Here is a 12,034-nt window from a genome sequence, read left to right on the forward strand (position 1 = left end):
CTAAATTCTTTATTCCTATTGTTTTTTTTCTTAGAGAAAGTAAATGGAAGATAATCACAACTTACACTAAATTTGCATAATTATAGTTATATAATTAGTGAACAGGACATCATCTGAAATGATTGGTAAAAGCAACTACGACAAAATTCCACACTAAGCAGACTAGAACTGCACAATGCAATTCTGGATGACTGAAACTGTCACCCATGTATTTACACCCTGCTTCTCTTTCATTCATCTTAATTATCTTTGCCAGTATTCTGTCCCTGTATTTTGAATCTCCTGTTCCTGCTCCTTTCAGAAGTCAATGACATACAGAAAGTTGCATGTGGAAAACGGCTTTTAAGATTTATTCAGCATCTTTATGCCAAAAAGAGTACAAGATGCTGTTCAGCTATTGTGCATCAGAAGCTATACAATTATAAGGCTAAAATACAAACTTAAAGGAACCGTAACAGCAAAAAATTAAAGTGGTTTAAAGTCATTCAGATATAATGTACTGTTGCCCTGCATTGGTAAAAGTTAGGGTTTTACTTTAAAAGACTACTATAGTTTATACAAACAAGCTGCTATGTAGTCATGGGGGCAGCCATTCAAGCTGAAAAAGGAGAAAAGGAACAGGATACACAGCAGATAACAGATAAACTGTGTAGTATATAATGAAATTCTTCATAACTTATCTGTTATCTACTGTATATCCTGTGCTTGAATGGCTTCTCCCATCGCTACACAGCAGCTTGATTATATAAACTATAGTAGAACTTTTGAAGCAAACAGATTAGTTTTACCAGTGCAGGGCAAAAGTACATTTATTTTAATTTCTTTCAAAAAACTTTAATTTGTTGTTGTTACTATTCCTTTAAGCAGAATTTCAAAGTGCTAAATTGGACACAAAACAAAGCACAGATCGGTGCTATAAAGAAAGGTGTTAATACATGCTTCCAAGCACTAATTTGGACACAAATCTGAGAGGTCTTGTGAATATTCAGGAAGGTATTGCTTCCATACATGCTCCATAGCGGTAAAGTGGACCCAAGATTTAGTGCAACTTGGAGATAACACAGTTATGGGGTAATCACATAAACTATGCACATCCTGAGGCTGAATGAGGTTTAGTGGCCTCAACTGCATGACTAGAGTTAATTAATAGTTAAAGCTGAGTGTAGACCAGTAGCCAGTACCAGTTGTTTTGTTTGGGGTAAGGCTGACATGTTTTTAATTTTGCTTTTAATAGCAAAATCTGAGACATGTTCATAGAGAACTGTCTTACCCTTATTAATTGTAACTTTGTGCAAAGGGAGATGAGGGCGAAGACTCTGTAACAGGACTGGAACAGGATGGAGTGAGTGCAGAGAGAAAAGGACTGGACTGGAAAGCAGAGAAGAGCTGGAGTAAGGTTCACGGTTCAGACAAGGCAAAGAAAGGTTCAGACCAGAGCTAGGAACCAGAGCTAGGGGCAATGCCACAGTGCTCAGAAAGACCAGTGCTCAGGCCGTGGTGGTGAGGAGGGCTGACCTTATATAGGGCAGGGTCAATCCTGATTGGCTGACCCCAACCCACCAATTAGGGTGCCGCTGCTGCTGCTGCTGGAAATACACTGCAAAGGCCAGGTGGTAGATAATGAGCAAGCATGCTAGCTGAACATGACAGAAGCCCCGCTCCTGGTGGCGCAGGACAAGACAGAAGCTCCACTCCTGGGGGCGCAGGACACGACAGAAGCCCAAATTCCAGCAGAGCCTTACACCAGTATATTAAACCTCCGTAATCTTTTTTCCAGCATCTTGGATAGGCTGGCTATTAAAGGAGTCAGGGAAGATGCCCTAAACTGCCAAGAAAATGGAGTTCCACTATATCCCTAATTTTACTTAGGCTAAAACATGTAGTTAACGCCTGCCATTGACCAGCTGTAAGTTGAACCCCAGCATAATTTTGATGCCCAAATGAAAAGTGTCTACAGTATTCACCCCCTTGGGAGTTGTTGGTGTTTTATTGTCAAGAACATTGAATCGTAAGTATGTTATGTGTTCATTGCATATTAGTTCATTTCCTTCACATACACCCCCCTTTCATTGGGCACACATATCCCCCTCCCCGTTCTTGCTAGGAGCCTACAGCTGTCTCTAGCTTACAAAATCAATGAACTCTATCAATCAGCAAGCACATGCACAGGATGCCAGCAGGGTATAGTTACATGCCCTCCTTGATTAGTGTGGACTCATTTCCAGCATTAACAAAAGTATTTGTGTGCTGGAAAGCTCATCACCGACATCTGGAAGGACGGGCCTAATTTCAGAGAACTCCCTGGTTTCGTTTAACATCAATCGCTTCAATATGTTGCTTTTTCTTTCATTCGATTTCCTATTACAATTATTTTTTCTTAGATATTTCCCCTGTCTTACAGCTTGCTGCAATGTAAGGTGCATTTTTAAAATAGTAAAAAAAATATTCATATGATGCAAGAGAAATTAATGTGAACAAAACGTCAGGGCCGGATGGAATATACCCTCAGGTACTGAGAAGGCTGCTAAAAGTAGCAGGTACTTTTTGTGGCTACAAAATACCCTGCCATAGACAATGCTGAGAATTGCCTCTGTAAAAACACACATAGTATTCTTAGCAAAGCCATTTATCACAATTTTGTAGCCGTGACAAGTACCTGCTTCTAGTAGTTCTGTGTGTCTTCACCCTTAGGCAGGTTATACAGTTTATGTCCATAAATATTTGGGCAGAGACAACTTTTTTTTTAATTTTGGTTCTGTACATTACCACAATTACCATGTGAGGAACTAAAGCCTTTTAACACAATCACTTCATTTCAGGGGCTCAAAAGTAATTGGACAAATTAAAAAACTGAAAAGAAAATGTTAATTTCTAATACGTGGTTGAAACCCTATTGCTGGCAATGACAGCCTGAAGTCTTGAACTCATGGACATCACCAGCTGCGGTGGATTTCATTTGCTGTTTGTTTGTGGGCCTTTCTGTCCGAAGTTTAGTCTTCAACAAATTAAATGCATGCTCAATTGGGTTCAGATCAGGTGACTGCCTTGGTCATTCAAGAATATTCCACTTCTTTGCTTTAATAAACTCCTGGGTTACTTTCGCTGTATGTTTTGGGTCATTGTCCATCTGTATTATGAAACGTCTCCCAATCAATTTGACTGCATTTAGCTGGATTTGAGCAGACAGTATGGGGCAAATTCACTAAGCGCAAAGCGCCGAACGCTAGCGTCAATTCACTAGCGTTGGGCATTTTCGTTAATTCGCAAATTCACTAACGAACGCTGGCGTAGATTCTCTAGTGTTACTTTGCACCCTTACGCCTGGCGAATTTTCGCTACCGACGTAACTACGCAAATCCACTAACGCGCGCAGTGTACTGAACGCTACCTTTTACGCTAGACTTCTTTCGCCACCTCAGACCAGGCGAAACGCAATAGAGTAGATAGGGATTGCTTCAAAAAAAGTCAACATTTTTTCTAAGTCCCAAAAAACGCTGGCGTGTTTTCTACATTATGGGTGATAGGCTGAAAAAGATCGAAATTTTTTTTAGGGCTCCCCTCCTTCCCCCCTACATTTCCTGACTCATGGCAACTTACCTATACAGTGGGCACATGTGTAGGGCAAAATAAATTTTTTATTTGATGTTTTGAAGGTTTTCTAGGCATTTGTAGTGCTGATACGTATTCCTCCATTGAAATTTGAATTTGGCGCCGTATGCAAATGAACCATCGCTAGCGAAACTTCGCTTCTCTTGGCGAATCAACGCTAGCGCAACTTCGCAAACTTACGCTACCCCTGTGCGCAACTTCGGATTTTAGTGAATTTGCGGAGCGCTGGCGAAACTACGCCTGGCGAAGTGCCAGTGAATTTGCCCCTATGTCTCTGAACACCTCAGAATTCATTCGGCTGCTTCTGGCCTGTGTCACATCATGGATAAACACTAGTGTTCCAGTGCCACTGGTAGCCATGCACGCCCAAGCCATCACACTGCCTCCGCCATGTTTTATAGATCATGTGATATGCTTTGGATCATGTGCTTGTCACGTTCGGCACCCTATATCCAGAATCCAAGCTAAGCTCCCTGGTCTCGGCTCTCACTTCTGCCTCTAACCACCACCTTTCACCTCGGGAGGAGCCCTCGGCTAATCAGATGCCTCCAGGTAGAGTCCTGCAGCAGGTGGGGTACCCGCAAAAACCTGCAGTACCTTGCAGGTTCAGGAGAGAAGTTCTGGGTGTGGGTAAAGATGCGGGCCGGCGGTTCTGCAGGTCGGGTCTCAATAGCGATATTTACTCCTTTTTACTGGTCACGGGTACTTCCAATGACGTCACTTCCGGTTTACAATGACAGCACTTCCTGTTTTACTCCTTTTTTCTGATCATGTCTACTTCCGATGATGTCACTTCCGGTTTACAATGACAGCACTTCCTGATTCTTGATGGTCAGGGGGTCGCGGGTCCGGGTTGCGGATAAGGTACTTGCGGGTTGGGTCGGGTAGCGGTTCCAAGCGGGTAAGAATGCGGGTTGCGGATCCGGGTTGCGGATTGTGGGTTGCGGGTACGAGTCCCAAAAAATGGACCCACGCAGGACTCTACCTCCAGGTCTTATTTGAGAGACCAGGATACTGGAAGGAAAAACAACACCAGGAACAGGCAGGCCGTGCCAGCACAAGCAGAGAATCGTCAGACAAGCCGGAATCAGGATAGGAGAACGTAGAATCGTCAGTGGACAGGCAAAGGTCAGATTGGAGAGGTCAGAGTAGTCACAAGCAGGCTAAGATCAGGATCGGAGAGATCGGAGTAATCAGGCAGGCAAAGGTCAGAATTGGAGAGATCAGAATAGTCGAGTAGGCAAGCAAGGGTCAATACAGAAGAACAAATAGGATTCACAAAGAATATATACACCCAGGAACTTAACTAATAGAACCTAACAACGGGCAGTGATTTTCAAAGAAAGGCCCCTTTAAATAGTTTGAAATAGTCATCACGCCGGCGCATAAACACGGAAGCGCGCCGGCACCATAGGGGGACCAGCATTGAAGGCAGCAGGAACAACGCGGTTTTGCCCAGGTGCAGCCATCCTTGGACCAGTAGTTGCTCACATGTAGCAAGACATTAAAAACATTTAAAAACCTATTACAGGTATGGGACCTGATATCCAGAATGATCGGAAGCTGGGGTTTTCCGGATAATGATCTTTCCATAATTTAGATCTTCATACCTTAAGTTTACTAGAAAATTGTTTAAACATTAAATAAATCCAATAGGCTGGTTTTGCTTCCAATAAGGATTCATTTTAACTTAGTTTGGATCAAGTACAGGTACAGACCCATTATCCAGAATGCTTGGGACTTGGGGTTTTCTGGATAATGGATATTTCTGTAATGTGGATCTTCATACCTAAAATCTATTAGAAAATCATGTAGACATTAAATAAACCCAACGGGCTGGTTTTGCTTCCAATAAGGATTAATTATATCTTAGTTAGGATCAAGTTCAAGGTACTGTTTTATTATTATTAAAATTTGTAGTATTTGGATAAAATGCAGTCTATGGGAGATGGCCTTTCCATATTTCAGAGCTTTCTGGATAACGTGTGTTCGGATAACTGATCCCATACCGGTACAAGGTACTGTTTTATTTTTACAGCAAAATAATTTTAAAAATTTCGAATTATTTGGCTAAAATGGAGTCTATGGTAGATGGCCTTTCTATAATTCGGAGCTTTCTGGATAACAGGTTTCTAGATAACAGGTCACATACCTGTATTACAATATAAGCAATATAATACAGCCATATAAGCGTATACAGTTAAATTTAGAGCTATCCTGCTTAAAACATGAGGCCTTGGTATAAAATATACATGGTAGTGTATACAAAATCTAAATTATTTATGAAATGTGCACATACAAAGACATGTTTATGCAGCTCTACTGGCCACCCCCCTCACTCCTGTTGCAGGGTTTGTAATGCATACATATGCAAAGCTCTGATCAACAAAGCAGTGATCACTTGAACAATATCAGTCCAATACTAATTATAATAAATAACAGCAGCAGAATTGTTAGCAAAAGAAGTCTGAAATGATTAATTTTAAACTAAAGCAAATTCTGAATTCATGAACAGCAATCAATTAAATATCATATTAAAATAGTAGGAACCACATAGGGGAAAAAGCAACAAATTGCAGCATACCTGAAATAATCCATTTTGCAGAATATCTCCTTGTTTTTGATATAGCAGCTATTGTGTTGTCTCAGGGAGATTCTGCACACGGAACATTCTAGGCACCTCACATGCCAGATCAGATTATTCACCTGAAACACAAAATAACACACTTTATTAAACATTGTTTAGCAGTTATTTCTTCATGAGTTTTTGTTTTGTACTTCTATCCAGTTTTAAGTTAAAATTTCTCAGTTGTACAACTAACATTAGGATGGATTACTTTATGACCAACCCCCCCATGGACAGATCCCATTCCTAGTTCTCTCTAAATGAAATTGCTTGCATGTTAAAAGAGAAACTACCAAAGCAGTTCATTGCCAATAGATTAGCCACAATAGTCCAAGCTATAACACTATACATATTCTGCAGAATGCTTTACCATACTTGACTAAACAGTTCTAGAAGCTCTCTCTGTTTGTTTAGGATAGCAGCTGCCATATTAGCTTGGTGTGACATCACTTCCTGCCTGAGTTTCTCCCTGCTCACTCATAGCTCTGGGTTCAGATTACAGCAGGGAGGGGGGGGGAATAGAGAGAGAGAGAGAGAGAGAGAGAGAGAGAGAGAGAGAGAGATAAAGGAGCAAACTGAGCATGCTCAAGCCCTAGCCCTGGAGGTTTATGCTAAAAACAGGAAGTCTGATACAGAAACCCATGTATACACAATAGAAGAAAAGAAATGCTGTGTTTCCTTTGACAGGGGACTCAAAGCAGAATTACTTTGAGGGTTTACTGGTGTATTTATATAGATCTTTCTAATAAAGCTTACTTAATTTTAGCCTTTCCATCTCCTTTAAGACCCTGATTGCTGATTGTGCCACTGGCAGGCTGGGACTAGGCAGAGGCAGCAGAGTTCCTTTATTCTGTAACTGGCAGAACTTGTCCAAGAGCCACACATCAGTATGAGTCGACATAATTTCTAATCACAAGATACCATCGTGAATATAATATCATTATACTTTTTAAAAGAGTATCTGCAGGCCAGACTGTGATGACTTCAGTTGGTTAGCTAGCTTACATGCACTGTATTGGAATATTATTGGAATTGCTTTATTATTGGATTGTGTTGAATTGCATTGAATAACATGTACAAATTACTTTCTATACTGTCTTACTGTCCTGTATAGGTTGATGTGCATGAACCCCATGATTATACTAACAGGTGTTTCTTGTGTAATATGATTTATACCCAATGAATTTTATTACTAGCTTTTCCTTTGTAAAATATTTTTACTCTACCTGGGGGTGCTTATTGAAAAAAAGACAGTTTTATCTATGGTGATGAAAACTGTGTCAAAACTATTGTTTTATTTACATACTACAATATACAGTATGGCACAGTTCATGGAGAGAATAATTTATTTACAGAGTTTCCCTACAATTTGTACATACCTCCTAAAGTCCAATTTTAGTGTCTGCAAAAGCAGGGTTTAGGTCCTCTTTAAAACCCTTAAATCCATCTGAATCATACCGTGTGATATATATACAGGTATGGGGCCTTTTATCCAGAATGCTAGGGTATTCCAGATAATGGACCTTTCCATAATTTGGATCTTCTTACCCTGTCTACTAGAAAATCATGTAAATATTAAATAAACGCAATGGGACGGTTTTGCTTCAAATAAGGATTAATTATATCTTAGCTGGGATCAAGCACAAGGTTCTGATTGTTATTACAGAGAAAAAATAAATCATTTTTAAAAACTATTTGGATAAAATGTCTGTGGAAGATGGCCTCAGGCCCGGATTTGTGGCAAGGCCACAAAGGCCCGGGCCTAGGACGGCAGAATTTGAGTGGCGGCATGCTGCCCAGCCGTTCTCGCTGGAGAAGGATGTGAGCGTGTTCGCTGGCAGGCAGTAGGACCTGGCCGGTGCACGCTTGCAGGGGGTGGGCACGCACGGATGGGCGGGCCCTAGGACCCAGGCGGCCTAGGGGCGGCAAAAAAGGAGATCTGGCCCTGGACGGCCTTTCCAGAATTTGAAACTTTTCTAAATAATAGATCCCATATCTGTATATACGGGCTATTGCAATATACATGACGGTTTCACATAGACTCAGGGCGATCCTGGCCCCTCCGCCGCCCCCTCCCCCGGAAATTCGCTCTTAAAGTACCAGGAGCAGCATTTTTGCTGCCCCTTGTACCTAGTGGGGCGCTGCCGCCTGAGGTGACAGCCTCAACTCGCCTCATTGGCGAAGCACCCCTGCGATAGACTCCACTGACAGCAGATCGATGTGGGAGGATTCTGGACATTCATTGGAGGCAGAGCTGGCCCGGTTTGTGTAATGATTCATCACACTCTATTAATGGATTGGGACTCTTAACACAGTAGGAGTTCGGGACTCTCTAAACTTAAACTTGCTTTAACGTTAATTTTTTTACATACATTTTTACGTATTCTTTATATACTTTATGCATAATGCACTTGTTTCATATTTTTTCTATTTTTTAAATTTTTTCACATTGGGATTATTGTATTCGGATATTCCTTTTTGCAAAGTTTTTTTTTTTTTTATTCTTTAGGTACAGTGTATATGAGTAGCACAGTAGTGTTTTAGGGTGTTGTCTAATTAACAAGGGGTTTCATCATATGGATTAGTATCAATATTACTTGTAAAGTACCCATACATTTGAGACACAGTGATATGGGGTGGTCTGGAGTTGAACCAGCTACACGGGGTATTATTGGGTTTGTATTTTTGCCAATTATGTAAATTTCTGATATACACTCCATTAATGGATTGGGACTCTTAACACAGTAGGAGTTCGGGACTCTCTAAACTTAAACTTGCTTTAACGTTTATTTTTTCACATACTTTTTTACGTATTCTTTATTTACTTTATGCATAATGCACCTGTTTCATATTTTTTCTATTTTTTAAATTTTTTCACATTGTTATTATTGTATTCGGATATTCCTTTTTGCAAAGTTTTTTTTTTTTTATTATTCTTTAGGTATATATGAGTAGCACAGTAGTGTTTAAGGGTGTTGTCTAATTAACAAGGGGTTTCATCATATGGATTAGTATCAATATTACTTGTAAAGTACCCATACATTTGAGACACAGTGATATGGGGTGGTCTGGAGTTGAACCAGCTACACGGGGTATTAGTGGGTTTGTATTTTTGCTAATTATGTAAATTTCTGATATACACATAAGGTGTTTAGTTTTTCATGCACACAGACATGAGGGATAGCGCCGAGCACCTGCATCAACGAGCTGCCTATAATATCACAGTTCCCCAAAAGACAGGTTTACAAATATATAGATGTATTGTTATAATAGATATACCAGTGATGGTTAATGGGAATGAAACTATGCACTATATAGAAACGGGCATAGATTTAGTTACTCAGTGAAGAGATTTGTCAGTGGAGCTGTCAAATAATAACTAAGTGATAGTTTTTTAACATTGGATAGATTGACCGGAACACATGGTAATTAGAGCTTCAGAACAGGCCTATTATCTTATCTAAAATTTTTGATACTTTTTGCAACTTAGTTCAAACCTGCGTTAAGGAAGTGGGATGTAACAACAAAGAAACAGAGTTGCATAATATCATGTTTTTAGTAGTAGCGTGGATGTATTGTATAAATGTAGAGATTTTTTAATAGTTATTTAAATGAGTTTTACACCTGCTTCATATTGAGATGATTGATATGTAAATGAGAGTCGCGTTTTAGTGATGTTGTTAAGGGTGAGGACACACTGGACGATTTGTCGCCAACGTTTTTAAAAAGCAAATCGCGGCGACATATCGCTCGTTTTGTCTCTGAACAAAACCAAATGAAAGACGCCAGCTCCTGTGCCCACAGCGCGTTTGTGAATCGCCTGTAGCTCCAAAACGCACTGAGACCCTTTTCCGAGCGATTTATCAGAAATAGCATGTACTTAGAAAAGCACTGAAATCTCCTAGACACGCACACACATACAGATAAGTAGCAGCAATTGTATTCAAATTACAATGCGAACGCAATGACGCAAGAACGTAAAGACGCCAGGTTACAGCGGGAAGCACAAACCGTTTCCGGATTGGGTGGATAGTCGCTGTGAATCATCTGTTCAAAAAAGATGATCGTCTTGCCGCCGCGATTTACTTTTTTAAAACGTTTGCGACAAATCGTCCAGTGTGTCCTTACCCTAACACATCAGTCTCTAGGGGGCCCATTCATTAAGTTCGAGTGAAGGAATAGAAGAAAAAATGCTTCGAATTTCGAAGTGTTTTTTGGCTACTTCGACCATCGAATGGGCTACTTCGACCACGACCACGACTTCAAATCGAACGATTCGAACTATAAATCGTTCGACTATCTGTCTCTTTAAGAAAAAACTTCGACCCCCTAGTTCACCACCTAAAAGCTACCGAACTCAATGTTAGCCTATGGGGAAGGTCCCCATAGGCTTGGCTAACTTTTTTTGGTCGAAGGATAATCCTTCAATCGTTGGATTAAAATCCTTTGAAACGTTCGATTCGAAGGATTTAATCGTTCGATCGAACGATTATTCCTTCGATCGTTCGATCGAAGTATTTGCTCAAAATCCTTCGACTACGATATTCGACGTCGAAGGATTTTCATTCCCCAGTTGAATATCGAGGGTTAATTGACCCTCGATATTCGACCCTTGATGAATTTGCCCCTATGTGTTCTTTCCCGCCATGTTTGGGTATTTATGGCATTTTTACAAACAATCAAACACTTTGAGAAAGGCTTCGGAGGAGGCTGAATTGTTAGGCTCGTATGTAACAATAAAACTTTTTACTTTCAACATAAGACCTGAGAGTACGGATCGTACTTGCTATATATATAGAAGTATGGCGACAGACGGGTAGGAGCCTGGACGCACAAGATAAGGGTGCTGCCTGCTCCTATGGTGTTAGGTTTATCTAGACTCCGGCATACACGGGATTACCATAAGGACATGGGGCTGTGATCGCTCTTCAGGGGTAAGTAATAAGCACGCCTGTTGTCACTCACGACATTGAAACAGGCTGGGAGATGCATGATCTGTTTCTGTCACTACACGATATACTCACCATTCACTTGGCATCCTTGATGGACTGTTTGTGTATAACACATGGGCACTTGGCCTTGATTAGCCTAAGGGGACATTCGATTAACCCTTCATATATGTGATGTTTTTATTTACCACTTATACACATGTGGACGCTCTTTGATGACGTCACACACACTGATTTTGGCGCCATTTTCTATATGTTAAATATGACCTCATTTTGTGTTGTGTTTCACCTCCTGAGGACGGCTAGAGTTTGATAGCCGAAACGTTGAGGAATAAATCACAGCCCTTGTGGCTTTTTTTTCCATACAAGTCCTGTGAGTGCGGTCTTTTTTCTTTGAATATATATAAATATATATATATATATATATATATATATATATATATATATATATATATATATATAATTTCCTGCAGGCAGCCGCACTCAGATCCGGATTTTGTGATTGTGGGTGCTGGTTCAAATATTATGTACAAATTTCACATAGAGCAACACACCAATTTCTTCTTCATAAATCAAGTGATATTTATTTGCATAGAAAACAAATCTATGCAAATAAATATCACTTGATTTATGAAGAAGAAATTGGTGTGCGGCTCTATGTGAAATTTATATATAGATATATATATATATATATATATATATATATATATATATATATATATATATATATATATATATATATATATACAGGTATGGGGTCCGTTATCCGGAAACCCATTACACAGAAGGTTCTGAATTACGGAAAGGCCAGACTCCATTTTATCACATTTTTAAAAATTACTTCCTTTTT

At 40.0% G+C, this 12,034-nt stretch overlaps 1 protein-coding gene across 1 annotated transcript in view; it reads right to left on the minus strand.

Moving 5' to 3' along the window:
* The window catches only part of lhx6.S (LIM homeobox 6 S homeolog), a 60,130-nt gene that overhangs the window by 30,812 nt on the left and 17,284 nt on the right, over positions 1-12,034 (minus strand). The window contains exon 4 of the mRNA XM_041574811.1: positions 6,194-6,315. Within this exon, the coding sequence (XP_041430745.1) occupies positions 6,194-6,315 (122 nt within the window). The remainder of the gene's footprint in view (positions 1-6,193; positions 6,316-12,034) is intronic.

The sequence above is a fragment of the Xenopus laevis genome, chromosome 8S (assembly GCF_017654675.1).
Source record: "Xenopus laevis strain J_2021 chromosome 8S, Xenopus_laevis_v10.1, whole genome shotgun sequence".
Lineage (NCBI taxonomy): Eukaryota > Metazoa > Chordata > Amphibia > Anura > Pipidae > Xenopus > Xenopus laevis.